This window comes from Rattus norvegicus, chromosome 3 (assembly GCF_021556685.1).
Source record: "Rattus norvegicus strain SHRSP/BbbUtx chromosome 3, alternate assembly SHRSP_T2T, whole genome shotgun sequence".
Lineage (NCBI taxonomy): Eukaryota > Metazoa > Chordata > Mammalia > Rodentia > Muridae > Rattus > Rattus norvegicus.
Genome location: NC_141536.1, coordinates 168,904,559 through 168,929,069, shown reverse-complemented (window position 1 = coordinate 168,929,069; position 24,511 = coordinate 168,904,559). Strand labels below are relative to the sequence as shown.

The 24,511-nt window shown below is 50.1% G+C and overlaps 2 protein-coding genes across 29 annotated transcripts in view; both read right to left on the bottom strand.

The window, feature by feature from the left end:
* The window catches only part of Col20a1 (collagen type XX alpha 1 chain), a 32,853-nt gene extending 27,060 nt beyond the window's left edge, over positions 1–5,793 (bottom strand). Inside the window, 2 exon segments of the mRNA NM_001427704.1 lie at positions 1,608–1,718; positions 4,257–5,793. Coding sequence (NP_001414633.1) covers positions 1,608–1,718; positions 4,257–4,335 — 190 coding nt within the window. The 5' untranslated portion in view covers positions 4,336–5,793.
* Positions 5,794–7,779: 1,986 nt separating this feature from the next.
* On the bottom strand, positions 7,780–23,118 carry Arfgap1 (ARF GTPase activating protein 1). 28 transcript variants are annotated; one of them, XR_015681402.1, is made up of 16 exons: positions 23,028–23,118; positions 22,535–22,750; positions 19,574–19,637; positions 19,030–19,139; positions 18,578–18,749; positions 18,057–18,157; positions 17,250–17,336; positions 16,685–16,781; positions 14,483–14,539; positions 13,496–13,528; positions 12,430–12,459; positions 11,548–11,604; positions 11,028–11,087; positions 10,283–10,359; positions 10,014–10,100; positions 7,780–9,720 (listed from the first exon to the last, which is right to left on the bottom strand). XR_015681402.1 is itself a non-coding variant. In XM_087648371.1 (15 exons), the coding sequence occupies exons 3-15, from the start codon at positions 19,631–19,633 to the stop codon at positions 9,384–9,386; spliced, it is 1,278 nt and encodes a 425-aa protein (XP_087504497.1). In that variant the 5' UTR covers positions 19,634–19,637; positions 22,535–22,818; positions 23,028–23,118; the 3' UTR covers positions 7,780–9,383.
* Between the last annotated feature and the right edge of the window lie 1,393 nt (positions 23,119–24,511).

Below are 24,511 nucleotides of genomic sequence, written 5' to 3'. Positions count from 1 at the left end.
TAAAAAATGATTCACACCTGGGAGGAACAGAGCACTGTTTTTGCACAGTGGGCAGTCCCCAGACCTGCACCCAGTCCAAGAGTAGGCAATGTCTAGGCAGGGAGCCACAGACCAGGGTGCTTCTGTTATAGTAGCAGAAGATAGACTCAAGCCAGGTGTGGTGGCACAGGCCTGAAACTCAAGCATGCAGCGGGCTGAGGCAGGAGAATTCCTGAGTTCAGGTCAAGCTTGAGCTATGCAGTGAGACTCAATTAAAAGGAAGAAGTAAGAAAAGACTATGTTTTACTGAGACAGATTGTCACGCTGACTAAAAAGAATGCTCTGGTCAGTATCCCTCTAGAAGCTTTTCTACTATATTAGTATTTTATAACTTTTAGCTTTATACATTCCCTTTGCTTTGTTCTTTTTATTCTTATAATTTATCCTTTTTTTCTACCCTTTTCTTCTAGTTTATCTGAATTTGCTTTTCTGTTTTATATAACTTAATATGGGTGCTTAAATTCTTAGGTTTAAGGTTTTTTTTCTTTTTCAATACTGGGGTTCACTCACTCCAGGCCTCACACATGCTGGACGAATGCTACTACTGAGATACATCCTCAACCCTACTACCATTGTTTGCTTGCTTTTTAACTTATGGAGCTAAAGCTATTCATCTTCCTCTACGTAACAGAAAAAATACAGCATCTATGTAACTCAGGTTGGCCTTGAACAGGGGATCCTCTTGCCTCAGTCTCTGGAGTATTAGAATATAGGTGTAACGTTGCCACGCCCAGTTTGTCATCATGGCCCTTTCCCTGTTTAACTGGAGGGCTAACTGAGGTTCAGGCACTCTCCCATCTCACATTTACTGCCTGGAGGATCCAGGCCATTCTTGGCACCTTCTGGGTGTATTGGTGCTGGGTACAGGAGAATACAGGGGCCCCTCTGGCTGCATCTGCTCCATGTGATTGAGGAAAGGAGCACAGAAATGATAGAAATAGCTCTGCCAGAGACGTTGAGGGGAGCAGCTGGCTAGAGCGGGCTCAGTGAATTCTACTGACGGTGTGAACTCACTCCCACAACTTTATTCAAGTGGAAAGCCTTGGGCCTAAAAGAAATGGAAATGGAGTGCACTGTCTTTTATATCAAAGTGTTAATGAGACAAAGGAGATTCCGTCTTTAAAGAAATTTGCTTTCTTTTTTAAAGGCTTACGAGGGTGGGCATGGGGAGTCCCTGTGTATACCTTCAGCATTTTTCTGAGATCTAAGTTTGTGCACCAGGTTACAACCTGCCCTCAGAACCTGCACTTGGCTCATCAACTATGCTGTTTGAAGTCAGCCAATATGTAAGGATGTGAGACCTAGCTCTGATCACTCAGAGTGAAGTACAAGACTTCTTTAATTAGGAACAAAACCACACTAGGATCTCTGGCTGGGTGTGCCCACTTACTTACTTAAGCTTAGCCACACTCCATTCTGCAGAAGTAAAACCTTGTGCCTAGCCAAAATCCAGAATAACAAACTCTGCACTGTGTGCTCATTCTCTTGAGACCCCAGGCCCATTTCTAACAGCCCTAACAGAAGGAAGAGGAGAGAAAACCTAGTAGGGAGACATGAGCTCTCCATACCTGCCATAGGTGTCACTTGCACCAAATAGCCAAGGCCACTTCCCTCTGCTTCCCTCCACTTCATCTGCAGTCGATCCTCGGGCAGTACTGCCAGCCTCAGACGGCTACTTACTGTAACAACAGGATTGGAAGTTGGGGTGTGAAGCAGACTTACCAGTGACCAACTGACCACCTCCAGAAGGAGGTTTTCCCTAAGAGGCATGGAGGGATACGGCCCCACCTAGGTGTCTTTATAGAGTTTGTGGCCTCATGAAGCTCCCACATCCTTGTGATCTTTGATGACAAGGCCACACTGGTAGATTCAGGAGGAGGGGGTCTAATTCCACCACTGCAAAGGAGGATCACACCAGCACCCAGGGGAAGGCGGTGTGTGTGTGTACGCCTTATGATGACTGGAGATGCAGAGATAAAGCCCAGGGCCTTGGCAGCTGCCTTGGGTCTCCCACTCTCGAGGGATATAGAAGCAGCTGTGTGTGTGTGTGCAGGCACATGCACGCACGCACGCATGCATATGCTAGGTGGATGTATCCCTTGTGAGCAGATTGGATGTAGGACCTCAGCTGGAACTATGGTGATGGCTGTCTGCTTATGTGCACATGGTGTGCCTACATGTAGACATGTGTGGGATGTGTACCAAGCTTCAGCTCCCAAACTAGGAATGGCAGTGTGATGTCTAGTACCGTCAGCTTTAGAGAATTAAAGTCACCTGGGATATCAGACTCCAAGGATTCCTGTGGGGGGATTAGAGAGAGGGAAGCAGCTTGATTTCGTTAATTGACATTAACAATGTGGAGACACACGTTTTAATTGCAGATGGGGCTATTCCCTTGGCAGGAGCTATAAGAAACTGAGGTAATGGGTTGAGCACTAGCATTCACTCCTTTTTTGCTTTCTGATGGTAGATGCAGTGTGACTGGCTGCACCTTGGCTTCCCTGCCATGATGAACTAAAATAAACCTTTACCCCATAAGTTGCTTTTGTTAGCATTTTGCCACAGCAAAAGGAAAAGAAGCAAAGACAGGGTAATCCTGTCATGAAGGAGGGGGAAGCCATGGTCAATGGGGAGGAGGAGGACCGTAGGGCCTGTGCTGACCTCCCAGGAAGCTTCCGGACTCTGTGCTGCAGACAGATATTTTTGGAAAATGGGGACAGAGACCTCTTCTAGTCTCCTCACCATGTGCTGGGGCACAAAGAGATAGGCAAAGACTAGGGGGTGCCTGGGGTAGACACAATAACCCATTCAGAATGAACTCTTTCTGGATGGGCTTGACTGCTCTGACCATGACCTATTGAAAGGCAGGAATGTGTCAGGATGAGGTGGGGGTTCTGACAGGCCAGCTGTGAGCATGGATCCCCACTCTTGCCCATAAAGAGCCTTCTGTTTTCTTCCCTCAGTGTGTTAGGGGATTTTAGAACTTCCGTCTCAGAAACAGTACAGTAACGATCCCCTCCCTAACCTCAGCTGCACCTCCCAGCTGGTCTCTGAGGCCCCAGCCCACCCCAGTCATGCATGGGTAGCCTGTCATGCTGAGACCTGAGCTTGGGAAACAGTATTTGTGGGCCTTACAGAATCACTCTAAGTTGTTCATACAGCAAAGCCTTCCTCCTAATTGAAACCTCAACCTACAGGCCCCACCTTGGGGTTCCTCCGTCTGAACAAAGGGAGCTGAGGGACTTGGCCATGGGGCAGTCACCTCCCTGGATAAGGGGAATTGCTGGGAAGTGAGGTCTGTTAGGCTTCAGGCAACCCTGAGTTGGAACTACAGGCAGTGCTGTGGATAGCAGTGGTAGGAGAAGTTTTTTTTTTTTTTTTTTTTTTTGGTTCTTTTTTTCGGAGCTGGGGACCGAACCCAGGGCCTTGCGCTTCCTAGGTAAGCGCTCTACCACTGAGCTAAATCCCCAGCCCCAGAAGTTTTTAACTTGGATGAGGCTAGACCTTGGTGTAATTCCAGAAACAGATTCAAATCAGTCAGGTGTCATGAGGAACATACATGTTGCTCCTGGAAGCTAGATGTACCCATGAGTGTGAAGGCTCTGGGGACACAGAAACATTCGTTCCAGGGACCCACCTGAGCCAGCAGCTCCACAAGAAGGAGTCTGCAACACAGACTCTGCAAGTCCTGTGCATATCCCTTGGGGGGTCATAGAAAATACTAGGGGAGACTTTCCCAGGGGGAGCCTGGAATGGCCAAATAGGAAGGGATTAGATGGAAACGCTTGTCCTAATACATGTATGGAGAAGAGAGATGCACCACCCGTCTAAGACAGTGTAGGAAGGCTTTTTCTTCCTGGGAGGCAGGAAGCAGGAGTGTTGATCTCCACTAAGCCATGCATGCAGTGTCTGAAACCACACTGAAAAGTTGACAGAATAACCAAGCAAACATAGATTCTGGATCAGATGTGGAGTATGCCAGTAATCTTGAAATAACTCAGACAGAAAAGCCTCCCTAAGCAAGGCTGAAAGACCACAAGATCAAAGGTCAAGGCAAAAGCTGAGAGTGGGGATTCTCTCCTCTGTTTTACCAGCTTGCCTGTTGCTGCAACAGCTCGGCTAAGTTGGCATTTACTCTACAGGGCAATGCCTCTTCTGGCAAGTCAAAGGCTTGCAGCAGAGTTCCTCTGCAGGCAGTGGGGGCGTTGCCTCCTTACCTTGTCCCTGCCCCAGTGCCAAGGTGGTGCCCAAGAACATCCAGAGGCAGAAGCGGAGGTAGGAGCCTTGGAGGCTCATACTGAGCAGCCTGTGGGAGGAGAGGTCAAGGACCTTCAGCACTTAAGGAACCATCTGCCCTTGCCCTGACCAGAAAGCTAGTTCTCCGTCCACTCCTATGGACCAGCAGGATGTCCCTACAGACATGTGTGATGCCCAGAGGCCTGTGGCTTGTCATTATGGAGATGTCGATGAAGACTGAGGATCGAAGACCAGCACTGAAGCCATGCTGAGGCGTCCCGCTGAACAATGGACCCTTAGCTGCACAACCTCCTTGTGAACTCCATGTTCCTTCTGCAGGGAGCCAATTCTCCCTGAAAGGGTCCAGTCCAACACATCTGCCCATGCCCCTTTCAGTGTTCACAGCCACAACCCATAGTCACAGCGGGAATCACCAGAGTAACAAGACCTTGAGGACCCAGCAGCCCCACATGGTGTCTAGGATTGGTTTAGATAGATTCCTATCATCAAGGTCATCACATTGAGTGACTTGCCCTCAAGCACGTGAGACCAATTTCTGGTTAGAGCAGAAGCAGGCGCAGTAGGTATGAAAAGTACTGGGGAACCCTTGAGACCTCTCAGAAGTTGGGAGATAACACTTGAAAGAGAGGTCAATGGGGTAGGGAGTCCACCACCTAGGGGTGGCATTTTGGAGAAGGGGACACAAGCATGACCCAGCCTGAAATTTGTGAGCCTGAGAAGAATCCTGAGGATCCCAGATCCCCACCCCACTGAACAAAGCACCTGCATTTCCTATATACTCAAGGTTACCCTCTGCAGGGAAGCCAGCTCTGTGAGCAGAGCCCAGACCAGTAGGAAGGCTGCAGGGTAATACACCCAAGAATAGCAGTTAACCTGTGAGTTGTGACCCCTTTGTGTGTGTGTATGTGTGTGTTGGGGGGCATCTAATGACCCTTTCACAGGAATTATCAACGATTATTGGAAAACAGATATTTACATTATGACTCATAATAGTATCAAAATTATAGTTGTGATCAAAAGTATAGATGTGATAGTTATAGTAACAAAAATAACTTCATGATTGAGGGTCACCATGACATGAGGAGCTTTTTAAAGGGCCACAGCATTAGGAAAATTGAGTGTATATATGCATCTGTCCAGGGAATTTAAGGATCAGTGCTATGGACCACTGCCTATCTGCCTACCAAGTGCACAGAAATGGCCCGGGCTTCTGGACTCATTCTGAAGCCAGACCCCTCCCTACTTCATGGTCAGGGTGGTCACAGCTGACGAACATAACCCTCACAGAACCCAGAGAAGATGCTCAGGTCTCCAGGCTGCAATTGGTACCATGTTGTGGGGCCTTAGCACATTTCCCAATCTTCCCGTTGATTCCCTGGTAAGCCCCATCATGCACCCGGCCCAAGGACCATAATTGAGTCACTGACCTCCTGCTCCAAGGATAGTGTTCCTCACTCTTCAATGCCTCTTGGTCTCACTGTGACAAGGCTGGAGCTTAGAAAAGGCTCCCTATCCTGATGTCACCACTAGGCCCGCCCTTAAGGCTTTCCCCCTCCAATCAGCTGCTGCTCGGAACTTGTTTGCAAGAATGAGATGGTGGTCCCAGCACAAAGGACCCATTTCACACTGTTCTGGGAATCCTACCAGGGGTAGTGGGAGACTGTAGGTTTGTCCCGCAGAGGAGGTCCCAGAGGCTTCTTGAGAATAAAGGCCAGTGTGTGCAGTTCTGGGTACTGGGCATAGGGAGCCTCTGACCAGACTATTTGGGGGAAGGACCATTAGACAACCAGTCACTAGGGGTTGGGGATGGGGTCTGTGACATCTATTCCCTTTCTTCCTGTTTGCCCTTGAACTAGGAGCAGGCCCATGCCCACACTACTCACACCTTCTGAGGCCATTCCAGCCAGTACAGGTTGGGAAAGCTCTACTCTCAATGAAGCTCTCTTGATCCATCTTGAAACCCCCATGGTTTCACCCTGTAACTTGGTGAGGTGGCCCAGTAGGCTGGGCCAGGGATAAAAGGCCCTTTTCTCTTGCCTTCAGGAATGACTCATGACCTAGCCACTCCAGAGTTCCCATGGGTCCAGTGCAGCCTCAGTCTGATTTTCAACTACACATGGGCTTCAACCCACGATATGGGACCTAGGGTCCTAAGTGTCTACAGACCCTCCCATAGTCAGATAAAGATTGTGAGCTGTAGCTCACAGGAACCTTGAAATAGCTACGTGCATTCACACACAGCTCAGCATTCCTCTCTGCACTATGATCCTTGGGTAGATTCCCCTGTATTTTCTACCTCATGCTGCCTAGAAATCCCGTTAGCCCTTTTACCAGCCTGGCAGTCCTGCTTCTCCTGTACCTAGCAATGGCATGTGTACACCCATCCCCATGCTCTGAGATCCATACCATAACCCCTACAAACTAAACCAGGTCGGAGTGCCCTGGAACCTGCTTACCTTCCTCCTGGACCAGTCTGACAGTAGGGGATGCTAACACGGGAGTAACAATACAAGTGAGCAGGTGTGATTACACAGAATCTGACTATTGCCTTAATGGTTTCAAAGGTACAAGACTGACCCAAAGTTCCCCCTGGTCTGGCTGTTTGGGGCAGGAAGTCTGGAGCGAAGCATGAATGGAGAGACTGATATCCTTGGTGGCCCAGCATCCCTTGATGCTAAAACCTATGCTCCCAACAGCTGGCCAAAGTCACAGATTGATTTCAGCCAAACAAGCATTAACTCCACCACCCATGACACTTGGTGGGAGACAGAGCTTGCCTAATCCATGCAGGCTGGAGTGGCTCAGGAAGGTAGGCGGTGCAGGTTACCCCAGGTGAGAGTAGTGCTGACATGGGCCTGCTCCCAGTAAACCCTGCCATTGCTAGGTACAGGGGAAACAGGACCAAGGGCTCCCAGGGCACTTCCAGGCAGCATTAAGTGTCAGAAGAACTCCTTGACCCTTTAGTGCCACCCATAGACAAACCCTTCTGCAGGCCATACTTTCCCACTGGACATCTCTGGGCCAAAGCCACCACTTGTCCCAAGGATGCGGAATCTCTAGGGACAACCCCGCCACCCAGGCCACCAACATGGTCCAGGAAAGGTTGTCCACCCAAGCCACAAGATAAGAGCCAGTCCAAGATAGTATTACCTTCTCCTTTCCCACCTCCCTAATAACCTGACCAAGCATTGGCAGCCAGGACTGCTCAGCAGGCCCAGGCTGTCTGACTTAAGTCTAACCAGGCCTCCCTGAATGAAGCCTAAGCAGTACCTGCCGTGTTTGTTTACATATACCCAAGGGAAGGGCCCTCCAGGGTTTGTGTTTATAGAATATAGTCTGACAAGTTCCCTATATGCAGGCTCCAAGAAACAGCCAAAGGTTCTATATAGTACCGGGCCCTGGGCTCTAATCACCCCGTCCTTTGAGGGACTGGAGCAGTGGTGTCCAGGGCTAAAACAGTCTCAAAACAAAGCACTCCCTGTATTCACTCAACACAGTACCAGAATTAACTTTATGTAGCTTGGGTGATTTGCTACTCGCAAATGATGTGAGGCAGGCAGCTTCCCACACCAGACCCAACCAATTCCATTCCCCTCATATCACCCTATGTCCACCAAATCAAGGACTCCTTCATTCTGGGGATGTGCCACTTTCGGTGAGGGTTCTTCCTCCATGTTCAGACTTCCTGACTTTTGACTTTTTGTGTGTTCAACAACCCCATGGCCTCACCCCAAGTCTCTGACCTCATCTACCTGTGGCTGCTCTATCAGGCACAAGACCCGGCTATCTCCCTTGCTTCCCTAGCTCCGAGATGTCCTGTTACCTAACTACCAAGTAGTTTTCATGTCCACTTGAGGACAAAGCAACCCAGGAGGGCTCCCCAAACCTAAGGTCTATCAGTTCTGCAAAGAACCGTGAACCCCCATGGTGGGGCAAGCACTGGAACCTTAGGGCCCAGACAGCTCAACACCAGAAAGTAGGAGCAAACATGACAGACACACAAACCACAGAACTTCAGGTCATGCACTGCTGGTCAAACTGAGGGTCAGACAGGAGTGGGTTTAAGGAGACAGAGACCCCAGCTGGTCTCTCCAGCCACAGCACACAGCAGTCATGGAATCCTGGGAGGGAATGCGGTCACACCAACCACTGATAGCACATGGGTCTCAACTGCAGTGTTCTACAAAGTCCACAGGGTGGGAAGTGGGGTCATCTGAAGGACAGCTGCATGCTGAGGGGGACATGACTGAGTGTGCTCTGAGCAGCCTGAGCAGGCTGGGAGAAGGCCTGGGCTGTCACAGACACAATACATGGCAAATGCTAACAGGTGCCCATTAAAATGCCTGACCCTGGCAGTGGCAGGTGGCCCCTCAGTCCACCCTCCATGCTCAGGCTCCCTTGGACCGTGTGGGGGTGGCGGATACACTGAAAACGGTCCCAGACCCCTTACTCTCCTTTCCTCATTACTGAGCTGTCCAGGGCTGGCCAAGTTCAAATTGGGTGTCCGAGAAAGACCAGAGCCCAGTCTGCTTTGTGTGGCCATTGTGGAGAGTTTGTCCCATTTAACTGAGGGCTGGACAGGCTGATGCAGGAAAGGCAGAGGGTCACAAAGTGAGTTTCACAGCACAAGCCACAGGTTGTGGACTTAGGTGAGGGTGTCGGTGGCAGTGTGAGCTCCAGTATTGCTTTTGTCGTTTCATTTCCAGCTTTAAGGCTCCAGGCACTTTCTTCAAGAAGAAAGAACTAGCAGACCTTTCAAGTTTAAAAAGACATTTCAACGAAAGCAGATGTCTGGCTTAGCTGACATTGCACAGGGCTGCAGTCCCAGGCTATGCTAGGGCTGCAGAGACAGTGCCTGGGTCCCAAGAACCCAGAATCCAGGAAGGCTGCTCAGAGGACCCAAGAGGCAGGTGGATGACATGTCCCCTGAGGTCTAAGAGAAAGCCACCCCACACCAGGCAGGCAGCACCAACTCAAGTCCTGCCTGAGCCACTGTCTTCACACTGAGGTCAAATGAAGGAGGAACAAGGGTAAAGTGCAAACACAGCGGTCTCCCAGCAGGGCTGGGTTAGGGTGCAGCAAGGCTCCTACCAGTTCTGGTTGTCCCAGCCCTCGTCGGCGGCTGTAGATGGAGCTGCCTTCTTGGTAGCCTTTGCCCTTCCCTCCCCACTGGCTCCCTCCCAGCTCTCCCAGCCATCGCTATTGCTGTTCTTGTTGTTGGATGCAGAACCTGAGCCCCAAATGTCCCAGCTGTCCGAGCTCCTCCTTCCCGTTGAGGCATCTGCGCAGGTCCAGCTGTCACTGCTTGGGGACTTGGCCTTGGGGGGCTCAGCACTCCCGAAGGTCTCCCAGAAGCTCTGGTCTATGGTGCTGTTCTGAGAGTTGTCTCCACTGCTGTTCTGGTAGCTGTGGCCCTCTAAGGGTCTATTACAGAGAGGGACAAAATCTCACGAGTTGTCACAGAAAGATACTTTGTGCTTCCTGTATCCCCACGCTGCCCAATCTGCTCAGGTCCCAACGGCTCTCTAGAACAAGACCCATTCATTGCTTTACAAGCCCAGCCTACATTTGACCAAGGTGTGGCCAAGGCCTGCAACAGCTCTATGCTTTCTTCCTGGCTAGGAAGAGGCCCATGCCTTTCCAAGTGCTTCCTAGCCACCCCGTAGAGTCAGAGCACCCTACAGGTGAGGGACCTTTTCCTTTGAGAGCTGACTTGCCTTGATAAGGCTCCAACCTGGTGTTGAGGACACAGAACTTTCGGAAGGGATTGTCTCTTGCTACCTCATTCCCATTCATCACTCAAACTGTAGGGTGTTGGGAAAAAAGATACAAGCTTTTGTCCATGATAGGGGTCCTGGGGTGGGGTGAGAGGGCAGTCACTGTGCCTCTAGTAAAGAACCGTGTGCAGCACTGGGCATAGGATGAGGGGCCAGGCCACCTCAGGGAGCCCAAGGGACCCAGGGCCTGGGGTGAGGACATGGACTACCTGTCTGAAGTGTCTTCAGCTTTCCCAGAAAAGAAGGTCGTGACATCACGCCATCCCTTACTGCCAACTCCCTGGACCTGGAAGGAGACAGGAAACCAAGTCCACATACTACATCGCACCTCTGGCTCTAAAACAACAAAAATGGATGCTGCCCTGCTAAGACAAAACTTGGAGGAGTGTCACATATAGATACACACACACTTATGCACAGTAACACAGCAGCAGTGGTGAAGTTACAGTTAGCTCTTGGCTGCTTAGTTTGCTGTGAGCATCTCTCTGCCATCTCTGCAGAAGTAGTTTCTGTAATGGCTGGGACAATGCCACATACATAGTGAAAGGCATGGCCTTCCCAATGCCACAACACTTGGGACCTGTTCAGAGCTGTGAGCCACTGTAGGCCTTGTCTTTACTACAATGCAATGGAAGACTTCAGGAGACATCTTCTATTGCCATCGTGTTGTGAAGTCTGATGAACCCGCCCCCATCACACTAGGCCCTGAGGTCACAGGACCAGCAATAGCTGACAATGGCACTTACCAAGGGACAGGCCAACGGCAGCAAAACCAAGAAGAAACACAGGTTAGTGGCTGGTAAATCCCCAACAACCAAGCTGTTTCCATATTCCTCAAGCCCTCAGAAACCAGAGGGCAGAGGCCACTGCCTCAACTGGCCCAAGACCCTGTGGGCCTCCGTGCCTGGAATATGGAGACTGGCTTTGGCTGTGCAGTCAGCAGGGTAGCCCTACCTTGGATGCCAACTGAGAGACCCCACTGGACACATCATCAAAAATCCTTCCCTCTTTCACCTGTGCGATTTAAAGGGCATCGTTAGGAAGATTAAAAGTCCAGCGTGCACAAGGACCTGTCACATTAAACTCCCCAAGTTCTACCAAGAGTCCATCTGGCTTCACCTCCATAAAACCACATTAAACCAAAAGACTCTGTGCCCTCTGTAGAGGCCAATGCTGCCCAGACTCCTGCTGCAAGGAAGGTTGGGACTACTGACTCCTCACAAGACTGATACCCTTTGTAGATAATCAGCACCACTGCCTGTGGTCTGGTCACTGAAGTAAAACAGAAGGAAGAGAAGTACCCTTGGGATGTCCTTGGAATTGACTAGGAAGACTAAGAAAAAGAAGCCCAAGGCCACCTGGACTGGAGAAGATTAGAGGCAAGATTTTGCAGATCCCCAACATACCCATTTCCCAGGTCAGTAAAGAGTCTCAGTGGAACACACAAGCACCTTGATTTTGGTGCCACCCATACCTTCTCCTGTGCAGGCTTGAGAACATTCTCATTCAGGCTGTGGCCCAACTCCGAAGCCTGTGGGAAGAGATGCTGTGTGAGCTCTGCACACAGCAACATTAGTGCTGGTCAGTAGGCACAGTAAGCACAGGACAGCACAAGCTTTGCCAACAGGAAGGGAGGCAGTGGGATGTGGATCCATGTGGGAAGCAGTGTCACGGAAGGGACACCAGAATGGAGGAGTCAAGATATGGAAGGGGCTCCTCATGATGCTGACACAGCTCTGGCTGACAGCAGCTCTGGCTGACACAGCTCTGGCTTGTCCACAGGTCAGGAGGATGGACACAGATCTAACTGCAGGCAGCTCTTCACCAACTCCTGAAGTAGGCACCGAATCTTACATGGGAGAAAAGCGTGTACAGGAGGCTGGGTGGAGGGATGGAGAAAAGGTTGGGGAAGAGAAATAGCAGAAGGGGTACAGCTCTCCTGGTTCCATTATGCTAAGGGCGGAGAAGCTCTGAGCAAACCTAGGAATGCGACTCGCCTGGACCGTCACCTCAAGGCAAGGCCAAATAAAAGGTTTGAAGAGAGAGAATTCATTAACACAGGAAGGCTCTTTTCCAGCAGGGTGTAATTCTAGCTGCTATTTGGTTTGGGATACGTAAGCCATGATATGAAAACTGAATTAAGTAGTTTTTCTCTCCAGAGCTCACTGGGCCCAGACGACCTGGCCCAGCAAACACCTGGCTGTGGATCTGGGGAAGATGAGCTTCCAGCACCAACAGGCCAAGAAGGTGAGAGTGCAGCACACAGGTGACCCAGGCAGAAAGGGGATACAGCCAGGAGCAACGCACATGCTCAACAGACACAGGGCAGCATGCACCAGAACAAACAGAGTTTTACCGGCTCTGACTGCTGCTTGTAACCCCAAAACTTGACCCAGTAGGCACGAAGGCAGTTACAGAGAAAGAGCAGGTGTGGGAGTCGCATTAGCAATGCCCAGAATCGGCAGAGAACACACCCTTCACCTTTAGCCTTTTCTTTTTCTTTTTTAAATAAAAAGGGTCTCCTTGAACAATCCTCAGTCACTTGGTCACTGGGATTACAGGTGTTACCACACCTGGCCTGGACTACGTTCATTACCTGCAGCAGACCCACGCCAGTTTGCTCTGAGTCCTGGCATCACTATTTCCCTGCTCCAAACTCATCACGGTCCAGACTCCATGATATATGCCTGAAGAGCCTGACCCAAACCTAGAAGCTTTGAGGCAAATCCAGGAAGATGGCTCCAAGGTGGGTCATTGGGGGTGTGGGGCTGGAAGAGGCCCGGAGAGGCAGAAATGTACATGAACAGAGTGCTGCAGGCCACAAGGGCCTAAAATCCTGCCCACCTCACCATGGAGACCAGAGCTCTAAGCATGGCAACTATTATACTCAGCTTGGAGGAAAATAAACTGCCACGCCCGAGACTGAAAGCGCCGGCCACACAAGCCACGCCGCCAAGTGGAGATGTGGTGACGCCTGTCCAGGTGAAGAGCCCGAGGCCGCCATGGCTAAACAATCCCTCCCATGAGGCAGCTATGGTACTGTGGCTTCATGTCTATCAGCAGTTATGGTAGAAGGGCTGAGGAAGCCCTGAAGTGAACATAACAGAAAAGGACCTTTTTCAGGACTCCGACCTTAGACCCCGAGGGCGCAGTCAAGGGCGCTTCCAGACGCTGCATGTAAGACTCAGGTTGCCGGGGTTTGCTTTCTGTTTTTCCCTTCTTTCTTTTAGCTTTTTTTTTTGTTTTGTTTTTTTGAGGCAGGGTTTCTCTGTGTAACCCTGGCTGTCCTGGAACTAGCTCTGTAGACAAATCTAGCCTTGAACTCAGAGATCTGCCTGCTTCTGCCTCCCGGGTGCTGGGATCAAAAGTGTACACCACCACCACCTGGCAAGACTAAGAGAGTAAAAGCTTCTCCTCTTTACCTTTTGACTTGCTTGAGATCCAAATTTTGTAGCCTACAAGGAAAACAAAGCAACACTTTGAAGTCAAATGTCTTGACCCTGACATAGGCTTTATCTACATGGGGCCCAGGTGGCATTAGTTCCAGAACTCCTGGCAAGCACCCAGGAAGTCAGCACCAACCTGACAGCAGGTCTAAGGGACCAGGTTGCTGGGGGTAGGTCTGGCTTAACAGATATTGTAACAAGCCCACAAACTGGTAGGGATAGGGCATGTTTGAGCCCAGCAGCCACTCTTGCCCCTACTGGTCCAACATGTGGGAATCATAGTATCTAGCTTATGAAAAGGTAGGCCTGTCTACAGATGCCCAAGTGGGAAGATATCTAGATCTCCCCTTTCTAGAGATGGGGAAAAACAGCCAGTAACTGCTGCACAGCAAATGGGAGGGGTAGATACAAGGCTTCCAGCTTGTCTGGATGGCTACAGGCACTGTTGGTCTGAGTCCTCTGGACCAGTGGACCAACTTACCTCTACCCGTTCCTCTTTGTACCATGGCCACACAGCCCACCCCCAGACCCCAAGTCTACACACCTGGCTTCTTCTATCAGTGCTTGCCAGGGCATTCAGTGCCAGTGCCAGTGCCAGTGCCAGTGCCAGAGCCAGAGCCAGACATGCTCCCCATACAGCATGGCCTATCCCAACTAGAATCCTCAAGTTCTCTCATTTTAAGTAAAGGTGAGTGAGAGGAGCTCGACTATGTCGAAACTACTCTGAAGACCCAAAGGCAGAAACCCAGGCCTGGGTACTCAGCCATTCACCCTCATGAACTCAAGTCAACCTCTGCAAGCAGTTTGTCCCTGACACAAAAAGAAATGCCTTCTGCTATAGTAAGGGTTCCTGGGCCATCCTATAGTGGACAAGGCCCATGTTTGTCTGCCTGGAGGACCCCAGGACCCTTCTCCCAGAGCCTCAGGCCCATAGTGGACAGCATGCATCCCACGGTTACTTACACCCTCCTTTGCTGCAGACGCAAACTTGCTCGCCCCAGTGGTAAAACTGCTCCAGCCCTGAGGAAACAACAGGAAATGATGAGGCTTTTCTAGACCCTGTGAAGGCCACAGTCTCCATACTTTAGCACAGGAGGGCACCTCCAGTTACCGCCACTGTGCTTGTCACCCGCAAAAAGCAACCAAGTGCTACAGTATCCACAGTCCCTTGCCAGCTGCAGCACACAGCACAGTCCTTCCCAAGAGGAGGAACTCAAACACCAACCACAGCACAGGATGGCTACCAGGCCTAAAGGGAGTTAGCTAATGCCCACATCTTTGCTTCCTCCTTCCTGCTCCCAGAGGAGCAGACCATGGTGGGTAGAGGTTACAGGGTTTCCTCTAGGTTCAGCTGTCTCCTCACCAATTTCTTCCCACGTACATACATCCCATTTAAACCAAAGCTGGCCTCCTCCCCAGCCCTCAAGATAGTTCAGAGGAACCACTACACTTCAGGAGACATCTATATTCAGGGGTCTTCCTTAAAAAAGGTTATCAGCAGAAGACAGGGAATACAGATACCAACTGATGAGGCAGGGCTTTAAATAAAACTCTACAGGGCCAGGTGTGGAGCAGGCCTTTAATCCCAGCACTTGGGAGGCAGACTGATCTCTGAGTTTAATGAGGACAGTCTGGTCTATAAAATGAGTTGTCAAAATAAACAAAAACAAAAAACCAAAAAACCTGTATAACTGCAACAGGCTTTATAATAAAGTTCTGCTTTTCTGCCCTAAAGATAACCCACGTGGGACCCACAGGAGAGCGACTGTGGCTGCCATGCACCACAGGGACATTCCTCCAGGACAAAGAAGACAGGTTTAAGCAAATCTTTGGTTTTTCAGACAGGTTCTCACTAGGTAACCCAGGCTGCCTTCAGGCTCACTGCAATCTTCCGACTTGCTTCAGCTTCCCCAGAGCCAGGGCCAGAGCCAGGGCTGCAGGTATGCACTACAATATTCAGTCTCAGTTTTAAAACAGTTTTGACCCAGGCATGACGGCTCATGCTTGTAATCCCAATACGTAGGAAGATGAAGCAAGAGAATCACACTGCAAATCTGAGACCAGCCTGGTCTACACATGCATTCACAGAGCTACAAACAAGACTGTCTCCAAAAAAAAAAAAAAAAAAAGGAAAGAAAGAAAGAAAAAGGTAAAAAAATTCACTCACTAAGGAATAAAACATTCATGATACAAGGGTGGTGTCAGTCCTGCGTCCGTGCTTGTCAGTCTACACTGCAATACACATGGGCAGCAGCACAGCAGACGCTTGCATTCCTCCTGTTTCACAGCACCTATTCCTCTTATGCACCCCACCCAGTTGTACTTATTTTGAAGATCTGGTATCGTCAGTATAAAAAGCCTTTCCTCGTTTTTATTAGGTTTGTTTTTGTTTCTAGAGATAGAGTTTCTCTGTGCAGCTCCAGCTATCCCAGGACTGGCTCTGCAGACCAGGTTAGGTTTGAACTTCAGAGCTGCCCCTGCCCTGCCTCCCGAGTGCTGGGACTAATGGTGCACCCCACAATCTTTTTCTCTTTTCCCTTTCAGCATTCAGCACACTTAACAGCAGCCTCTGCCAGTCCTCCACGGTGTTTGCACTTATGATTATGACAAAAGACAACACTGCAACGAACAAAAGGCACTTGAACATTAGTTTCCCTGGAAAAGCAAGCCTAGGATGTCATACCCTGAACTTCAGAGCTGGAGCTCCAGGTTGCCGTGAAAGCAGATCCCCCAAACCCCAAGCAGACGCACCACACCCAAGGAGAAAGCCAAAAACCTTGGGCAGCCTCTGCTCAGGGCCTCGCTTTCTGAGTCAGTCTACCCAACACAGGCCAGGAGGCTGGGTCAGCCTTCTGCTGGACTCAGGATAAACCTGGAGATAAGAGGAAGACAGGCTCCATAGAAAACCTTTAGTTCTTCTTTGAGGAAATCTACCTTGGTAAATCTGATGTGTGTTTTCATGGCCAGAGTAAGCAAGTGGCTGAATACCTTTGGGATATGAATAAAAGGCCATTTTTTTAAAAGAAGGTACACAAGAAGAGGCCTTTAATCAGATCAAAAGGCATGTGCCCCCAGACTACCCACACTGCCCACATCTAGGCATTGCACAACCCCCTTGGCTATGTCTGTGGCAGCAGGCATTCTGCAGGTCCTAGGCCTTCTTACCGAGTACAGAGATGACATGGCGCTGTTGAGGAAGTCATCTTCTCTCTTCTGAGGTGGCACTGTGTTCCCAAACCCCACATAGCGATTCTCCTGAGCACTGAAGATAAACACAGACATCAGCCAGAGACAGAGCCACAGCACGAACCTTGCCACTCTTCAACAGTAAGACCTTGGTTAGGAGATGCATTCTGGACAACGGGCACAGGAGCATACAGATACTTTCTACCACAGGACCTGAGGTTCCACAGAAGACCTGTTACCCCTCGTAAGTGGGGTTACTGAAAACATCATGCATCACTTACAGGACAGGTAGATTCCAGAAGAAAATACATCATCTTTAATACTAAATTTTTTTCTACCTTCAAAACCTCCACTCGAGCCTAGGCAATCTTGGGGCTTGCCACAAGTGGACCCCAGATTACACATGCCGTGAATACATACAAAGGAGTGGGCCCAGCGTATTACCCTAAAGGAAAACCCCAACCCAATGGAGAAAAGCCCCGCAAGGTGGCCTGTCAAAGATGCTCCCAACTGCTTCTGCTATCCCTGGCTTGAGAGGCCTTACCCCTGATAGGAACCCAGATCATCATTCAGCCAATCCTCAAAGGCCTTGTCCCCAGAGGTAGTTACATTCTGTGGCTGGCCAGCGGGTCTAAAGTAGAAGGTTAAAGGTCAGTAAGGGTTCAACACACCAAACGAAACCACAGTCTGTGAAAAGGACCTTTCATATCATATTTGGGTCAAATAGGCACCAGCCTTGACCCATAAGAAGCTGAGGCACAGCTAACATCCAGGCCTCTCTGTATCAATCTAACAGCCAACAGTGAATTCTGGTCCTGCCAGCAACGGCAGTCAGGATTCAGAACTGGGAAATATACTGGTGCTATGTCATCAGTGGTGCTATGACCTGGTTATGTCCACAGGACCTGGAGGTGGAAGATGCGCTGTCATCTCCTGTGCCTCACCCACGTATACCACCCTCCAAAGGGGACAGTCTGCACAGGGGAAACCTGTGCCATCTCGGGGCCTATACCATGGTGTGACCAACAGCCCACAGAAGAATGATCACATGAGGCAAAAGCACAACCCACACCCCACAGGCTGTCTGCAGGGTTGTGGGACCTGCAAGAGAGGAAGAAGCCCTTCTGCAGAACAGGGCAAAGCGGTACCTGCTTCTCACTGGGGTAAATTTTCACTACCAGTTTACACTGTTTCAAAAATGTAAAAAGCTCCCTTTCTCTCTGACTTCTGGGAACAGCTCACGACTGGAGCTGTTCCCACAAGTGGAGGAAATGAGGTTTCTATGGGGTTCCTAAACTACCACTAACGTGAGGGTGAAGTTGAGGTCTGACCAGCAGGCCAGAGGAGCTACCGGTGGGCAGTGAACTGCAGCGTCTTGGGCTGAGGTGGGGTCCAGTTCTGGGCAGGCGATGACTCCAGAGACCATTCTTTACCTTCTGCCAAAGTAGCCACCTAACAAGACGAGACAGGACGTGAGGAGATACACTATTAGCTCAATCCTCTAAGCCAACACCACCAAGCCATGAACCAGGGCTGCCATGATGATGAGAGTAAGTGTCAGTGAGCACAAGGACTCATTTATCTGACCCCCAATCTAAAGACAGGCAGATCCTCAGAGGGTCTGCAGCTGAGCCATGCTAAGGCCCCATGGTCACTGTTCCTCTCCTTGGATTGTAGGCCATTTGCATTCCCTCTGGGCGGGAAAAGCCTGCCTGCTGCAAGGTCAGTAGGGGCCATTTGTCTTGGCCTGTCTTGGACAGTGTGTGGCCTCCATAGATATTGAAAGTGGGAAGAGAAACCTGCCTCCCAAAGCCACTGAAGTTATATCTGGCCACCAGCAAGGTGTGCTAAAGCCAGCCAGGCCGGTCCTACCTTATCCCTGAAGAGCGCTGCAGCTCTGCTGCTATACTTGTCCTGCAGTGACCAGCTAGGCTCATAGTCGTCCTGTGCCTCCAGGAACTCTCGGAACTTAGCATTCCCACCAGCTTTCATCTTCTCCAGTTCAATGTCCTTCCACTTGTCCATTGTCACAGAGCGCACGAAGCTAGAAACCAGATGTCTGGTCTGATTACCAAGCACGAGGGGACCCAACTAGCCTCCCAACCCAAGACCACATCCTGTATCGAGACAAAAGCCAGAAGCTTCATGGGGGCAAGATGGACGGCAGCTGGCAATCACGGCCAGTGTTAGTGGAGTGAGGACCACCTAACGGTGGAGAACATCCCCCTAACACCCTGTCAGACCGCAGTCTGGGCAGCAGGCCCCACAACGTGGCAAGTAGGATAGATGCAGGATGTGTAGGGGCCAAGTGGCAGGACACTGACCTGAGATGCACCCCAAGCCCACGGTGTCTCCCAGAGCATTCCAGGCAGATCCAGATGCCATAGGTCACGCTGACCCACTGAGGATTGAACGCACCACACTCAAAGCAAACCTGCAAAGGGGGTGGGGAGCACACGCAACTCACCAGGCAGCTCACGACAGGGTTAGCACCCCAAAGACCCAATAGATGCCCCAAAAGAATGCAGAAGAGGAGCAGGTCACATGTGTACAGACTAACAAATGGGCTGGCACCCATAAGCTTAATAAGGCTGCTCAGGTTGGTCAAAGGACGTGGATTTGGACAATACTGGAGGTGGCAATAGCTGCCAGGAACTGGCATGAAGATAAGGAACTTCTGATGAGAAATAAATCAGAAAGGAGCCCCAGCATCCTCAGCACAACCTGAGCGGTGTGACAGAGGGAGCCACACTAGTGAGCACCAGCAACTACTTCCCCTATGCCATCACCAGTCTCTCCAAGGAGGGACACACAGCCACAGCTGCAAGTGACACCAAGACACTCACCAGCCCAAAGGTTCATACTCACATTATTCTCGTCCTGTGCCCGGACTTCCTTAAGAACTTTTCTGGTTCTTGGGCTGGCCATGGTGCTGCAAGGAGGAAAACAAACCTCTACAGTGGGCTACTATGCAAGAAGGAAAATGAACTAGCATGCAATAACATTATGTAATGTTGACTTCCTAAGATCTGCCACATAGCTGCTCTGGCCTGACGGGGTAGCCATGCACAGTACAGGAGCCATTTACCAAGGAGGCTCTTCTGGGTAAGGAGGGACACCATAGGGCACAACCATGTTATGTTCTCAGGAATGCCATGGAGTACAAGTTCAGCCACTATGTGCTACCAGGCAGAATAAATGATAAAAAAAGCTCTGTCATCTGGACTAAGACTCACAAGGAACAGCCTTTAAAACCCATGAAGACTGGCGGCTCAATCTGTTCTCCCCAAAAGAGCAGTGCCCTGATGAAGAGGGCACTCTGCACTTACTACCTCCCTCCCAGCTCTCCAAGTTGGGGTAGGACGTGGGAAGCCCTCGGGCTGCCTGAGCAAGGGGCAAGGAGATATCCCTGGCAATGGTGTTAAGACAGTCCGTAAACTGGTCTTCTACGAGGACATCAAACAGATAAAAGTGAGATAATGTGGACACGGGACATAATAATAAACGCAGACAACCTGCCCAGGGCTGTTGGCGAGGACGGCAGTAAGGCTCAGCTAAATTGAAAACCTCCTTCCTTCTTTGCATGTGTACCATCCACCCACATGTGTGCCCGTGTACACACGTGTGGAGGCCAGAGGAGGACGAAGGTCGTCTTCTATAGATTTCCAGCCTGTTCCCTTGGGATACTGAGGCTGGGAACAAGAATCTTCCTATCTCTATCTTCCAAAGGTGAGGTTACAGACCTGTGTAGCCATGCCTGGCTTTTATGTAGGCACTAAAGATTTGAACTCAGATCTTCCTGCATTCACCTACAGAACTGTCTCCCTAGACCCTGTTCATTTCTTCATATCTGCCAGTTTCAGCAATGTTTGACTTTTAACTGGTGGTCCATTTAATTCAGGAGTGGGAAAATAAACCCAAAGTAATGGAGTGTGCCAACCACAAGGCTGGACATAAACGAATGCCAGTGGTATTGCACACACTGGCAATGGGTGTGAGGGGACTGGGCACAGGACCTGGGCCTCTACCCCACCTGAACTCATCCATCCCAGTAGATCCATGCTGCTTCCTCTAATTCACAGGGCAACACACAAACAACAGATTTGTACTCTGTATGACAGAAGCAGGTTTTCAGTGTTACCGCCTCCCGACTTAACTTGCTGTTAGACTGAAAGTGACCACTCTTTGTTCATGAGGTAGGCGGATCATTAATATGAGGTTCACATAAAAGTCAAAACAAAACACCTGTCCTATATCCTGTATTTCATTTTACACTTAAGTCTGCAGAAATATGGCATTCAGTAAAGGATCTTGAATCTCAACCCACCAATCCTTCTACATCTTAAACTCTCTCTGTTTTAGTGTGACTCCTCCTTCCGTCTGATGCTAGGAAATATTTGTTTTCTGTAGCTGTTTGAAAGTAAATCCTAGTTCATTCCACCTCCCTTTTACTGCAGTAACCATGTGTTAATGGCACCCTACAACTGTGAGCACACAAATGCAGATTTCTGCATGTAGGACTCCTGTACTGGCATGACTCATTCAGGCAGACGTTAGCACCCCATCTACTCATACACACCCCCAGACAGCTCAGAGCATTTGGGGAGACAAGGCTAGAGCTGAGTTCAAAGCTCTCTGCGTTCTTCTCTAGCTGAACACTGTCACCACTGCATGTTTTTTTTTTCCCAATCCCAGTGTCCAAAGCACCATGGTGGCCACCCTCAGAGCCTTACAACTACAAAATGGAGGCAACAAAGGTGAGAAGGCGGCATCTAAGTCTACTCTGAGTGAAATCAAGCAGAGGGACAGTCTCAGCTACAGGACTAAATGTGCAAAGGAGGTCATCTGGCTTGAGACAGCCATCTCTCCACATAGCTTTGGCTGTCCTGGAACTCACTATGCAGATCAGGCTGGCTCTGAACTCACAGAGGTCTGTCTGCCTCTGCCTCCCAAGTGCTGGGATTAAAGGTGGTGCCACCATGCCTGACTTGGTTTGGATTTAAGAAACTCGTCCTGTGTGGCAAACTTTGGGTACTGGAGAGAAATCAGTTATCTTAAATGTTGCTTAATAATATGAAAATAAGTATCTCCTCAATTTCACCAGCCTAAATATGGCTCAAAAAAGGCCTCAAGAAGTCTTTTTAAAAAAAAAAAATCTTTCTTGGGTGAGCATACAAGTACATACCTAGAAGGTGGGACCTAGGTATCTCCTTCTACCAAGTGAGTTCCAGGATCAAACTCAGGTAGTCAGGCTTTGTGGCAAGCACCCTTACCTAGCAATCCATCTCACCCACCCTTAAGAATTCTTGATAGCTGAAATAAAAAACGGCAAAATACTCTTCCTCCAAGCAGACATACCTAGTAAATTACTATACTAAGCTACATGTCACGCTATAAAAATTTGGTTCTTAAAACTAGGACATGATGAACAATATGAGTCAAAGGGGACATCTAGGGACACGGCTTGGCCCTAAGGCTACAGTATGGATGACAGAGAACACAAAGAACCCATGTCTAAGTTACGCTTCCTCACTCTGAAGAACAGATCATCACCTTGTCCAGGACCATAGTGAGGGCCCCAACGGTGTAAATATAACACAGCGGAAAAATGAAGTCTGAAACAGAGTATATTACGCCTGACTTGTGGGTGCCTTAAGAGGGCAAACACAGCATATTCTTCTGTTTGCAGGTATAAGTGAAGAAAAGTTTAGAAGCTTGGTCCTGTGGGGTCTGTTGTTGGATTGTTTTGTTTTTCCTCCTTCAGAAGACTCACTTCAAAGGCCAAGAAGCGAAAGATCAAACAAGCTGAGGTGAAAAAGCCTGGCTTACCGGCACCTCTGGACAGAATCTTCTTTCGAAGTGAAGGGCAGGGGCCCTTTCCCGGCCAAATGGGCTCTGCAAAACCAGTCTGCGTCTGAGAGTGCTCGGGACCTGAGCGCTGAAAGGCCACGTAGATCCGCGCAACCGCTATGCTGAAGGGCGGCAAGGCTCACAGGCCGGGGGCGGGGCGGGGCGGGGGGGTCTGGACCGCCGCACACTGGGATCCTGGAGTTTGGGGTCCAAGGAACAGGAACGTCACGGGTCGAAGGACTGGAGAACCCAGGGCCAGGAAGCTGGGGAATGGGAGGCAGGGGACGCGGGAGGAACCGGGGAGTCAGTCAGGGCTGAAGACCGGGGGCGTCGGACAGTCGCGGTATTGGGGGACCTGGGGCCTAAGGCCGCAGAATCGAGGATTACAGGGGGAGGAACCGGGTAATCTGAGAACCGGAAGGTCCTGGAACTGAGGGTCCGCGGGTGCCCGGTGTCCTGACAGCGAGCTCACCTGCTGCCCCGAGGGGGTCGGGTCCGGCCCAGGTGCCAAGCTGGACTAGGCACTCAGATCCCCCCACCAGCCGCCAGCAGCTTCCGGCTACGTCGCTCTTTGCAAGGGCTCATGGGAGGCCTCCGAGGCCGTACTTCCGCCTCTGTGAGCGAGCCCGAGGCGCGGCTTCTTTTCCGGTTTGTCTGGGCCTTTGGCTACGCGCCAGTTTTGCAGGGTTACCTCTGCGTGGGCGATGCAGCAGGGCAGTGCAGATGGATCCCGGCACCCGCGGATCTGATACTGCATCCGGGCTGCGTTGGCGCCAGCCGGGATTCTAGGGAATCCATGGTCCCGACCAAGCCCAGACCGGAGTAAGGGACTTTTTGTAGCTTCTCTCAACTCCGACCCGTGGTTTAAAATAGACTTGGGCCAGCAGTTCTGGGCAAATCCATGGAGTTCGTTGCCGGCGGTTTTTAGTTTTATATTCACTTTGGACCTCTCTGTACCACTAATTCCTTCCTCATTGACCTTTTTTTCTCGAGATCCAGTTTCTCTATGTAATCCTGGCTGTCGTGCTTCAGGCTGGCCTCGAACTCTGGATCCTCCTGCTTCTGCCTCTTGAATGGGTCGAAAGACGTGCGCCATCTCCGCCCGGCTCGTTTGACTTTCAAATTGGCCAAAAGTCAACGTTTTATTGAGGTCAAATCAAAACTACCACAGCATTAAAACATACTGTGAAGCATTTTGTCAAATTCATAGTTAGGAACAGCGTCACCTCAGGGACAATGGGCCCCTTTCTCCATCCACTGTTTCTGCCACAGGTTTAGAGCTTTGTATGAATAGAGAAACAAACAAACAAAAAAAATGTAGACTTAAATCACTTATACACAGCCTGTTTTGATGTGTAAGGTAGACGTTCACACTGTAGCCTAATTTAGCCTGGAACTCGCTTCAGCCTCCTGGGTTCTGGAATTATAGACACCACACCTAGCTTCATAGCATGGTATTTCTGTTTTAGTAAGAAAGGCACTGGATGTTCCAGAACTCCTATCTGCCCTCTGCAGGCTAATGTAGTGACCAAATACTGGAAGCTCAGGGTAAATGCCTTAATCTCAGCACTGGGAAGGCAAACAGATTTCTGACTTCCAGGCCAGGCTGGTCTACAGAGTGAGTTCCAGGACAACCTGGGCTGTACAGAGAAACCCTGCCTCAACAAACAAAAGAGCAAAATCTAAGCCAGACATGAAAGCTTAACCTTCCACCTCCTATGTACTCTATGTACTTACACACACACACACAATTATGTGCAGCCCAGGGCATAGGAAAATGGTGACTGGAACCTCAGGTAAGGGTCTTGTGATTCCACTTTTATTGTGAGGATATGTTAATGGCCTCACCACCATTACCACAGACCTAGCCATCACTGGGCTGCTTTACTTATTTTGTTGCTCTGGCTAAGGCAACCATGGTGGCTGTGCTTCTCAGTGGTGATGATCATGTCATGC

Bases quoted from the DNA above. Each gene is read 5' to 3' on its own strand.
- Arfgap1 (XM_087648371.1), bottom strand. From the start codon at position 19,633: ATGGCCAGCCCAAGAACCAGAAAAGTTCTTAAGGAAGTCCGGGCACAG. The intron at 12,460-13,495 runs GTAAAGAGGAGA...TACTGGGTCAAG, and splicing joins GATCTCAAGCAAGTCAAAAG to TTTTGGGGTTACAAGCAGCA. The intron at 11,088-11,547 runs GTATGGGTGGCA...TAAATCGCACAG, and splicing joins TCAAGCCTGCACAGGAGAAG to GTGAAAGAGGGAAGGATTTT.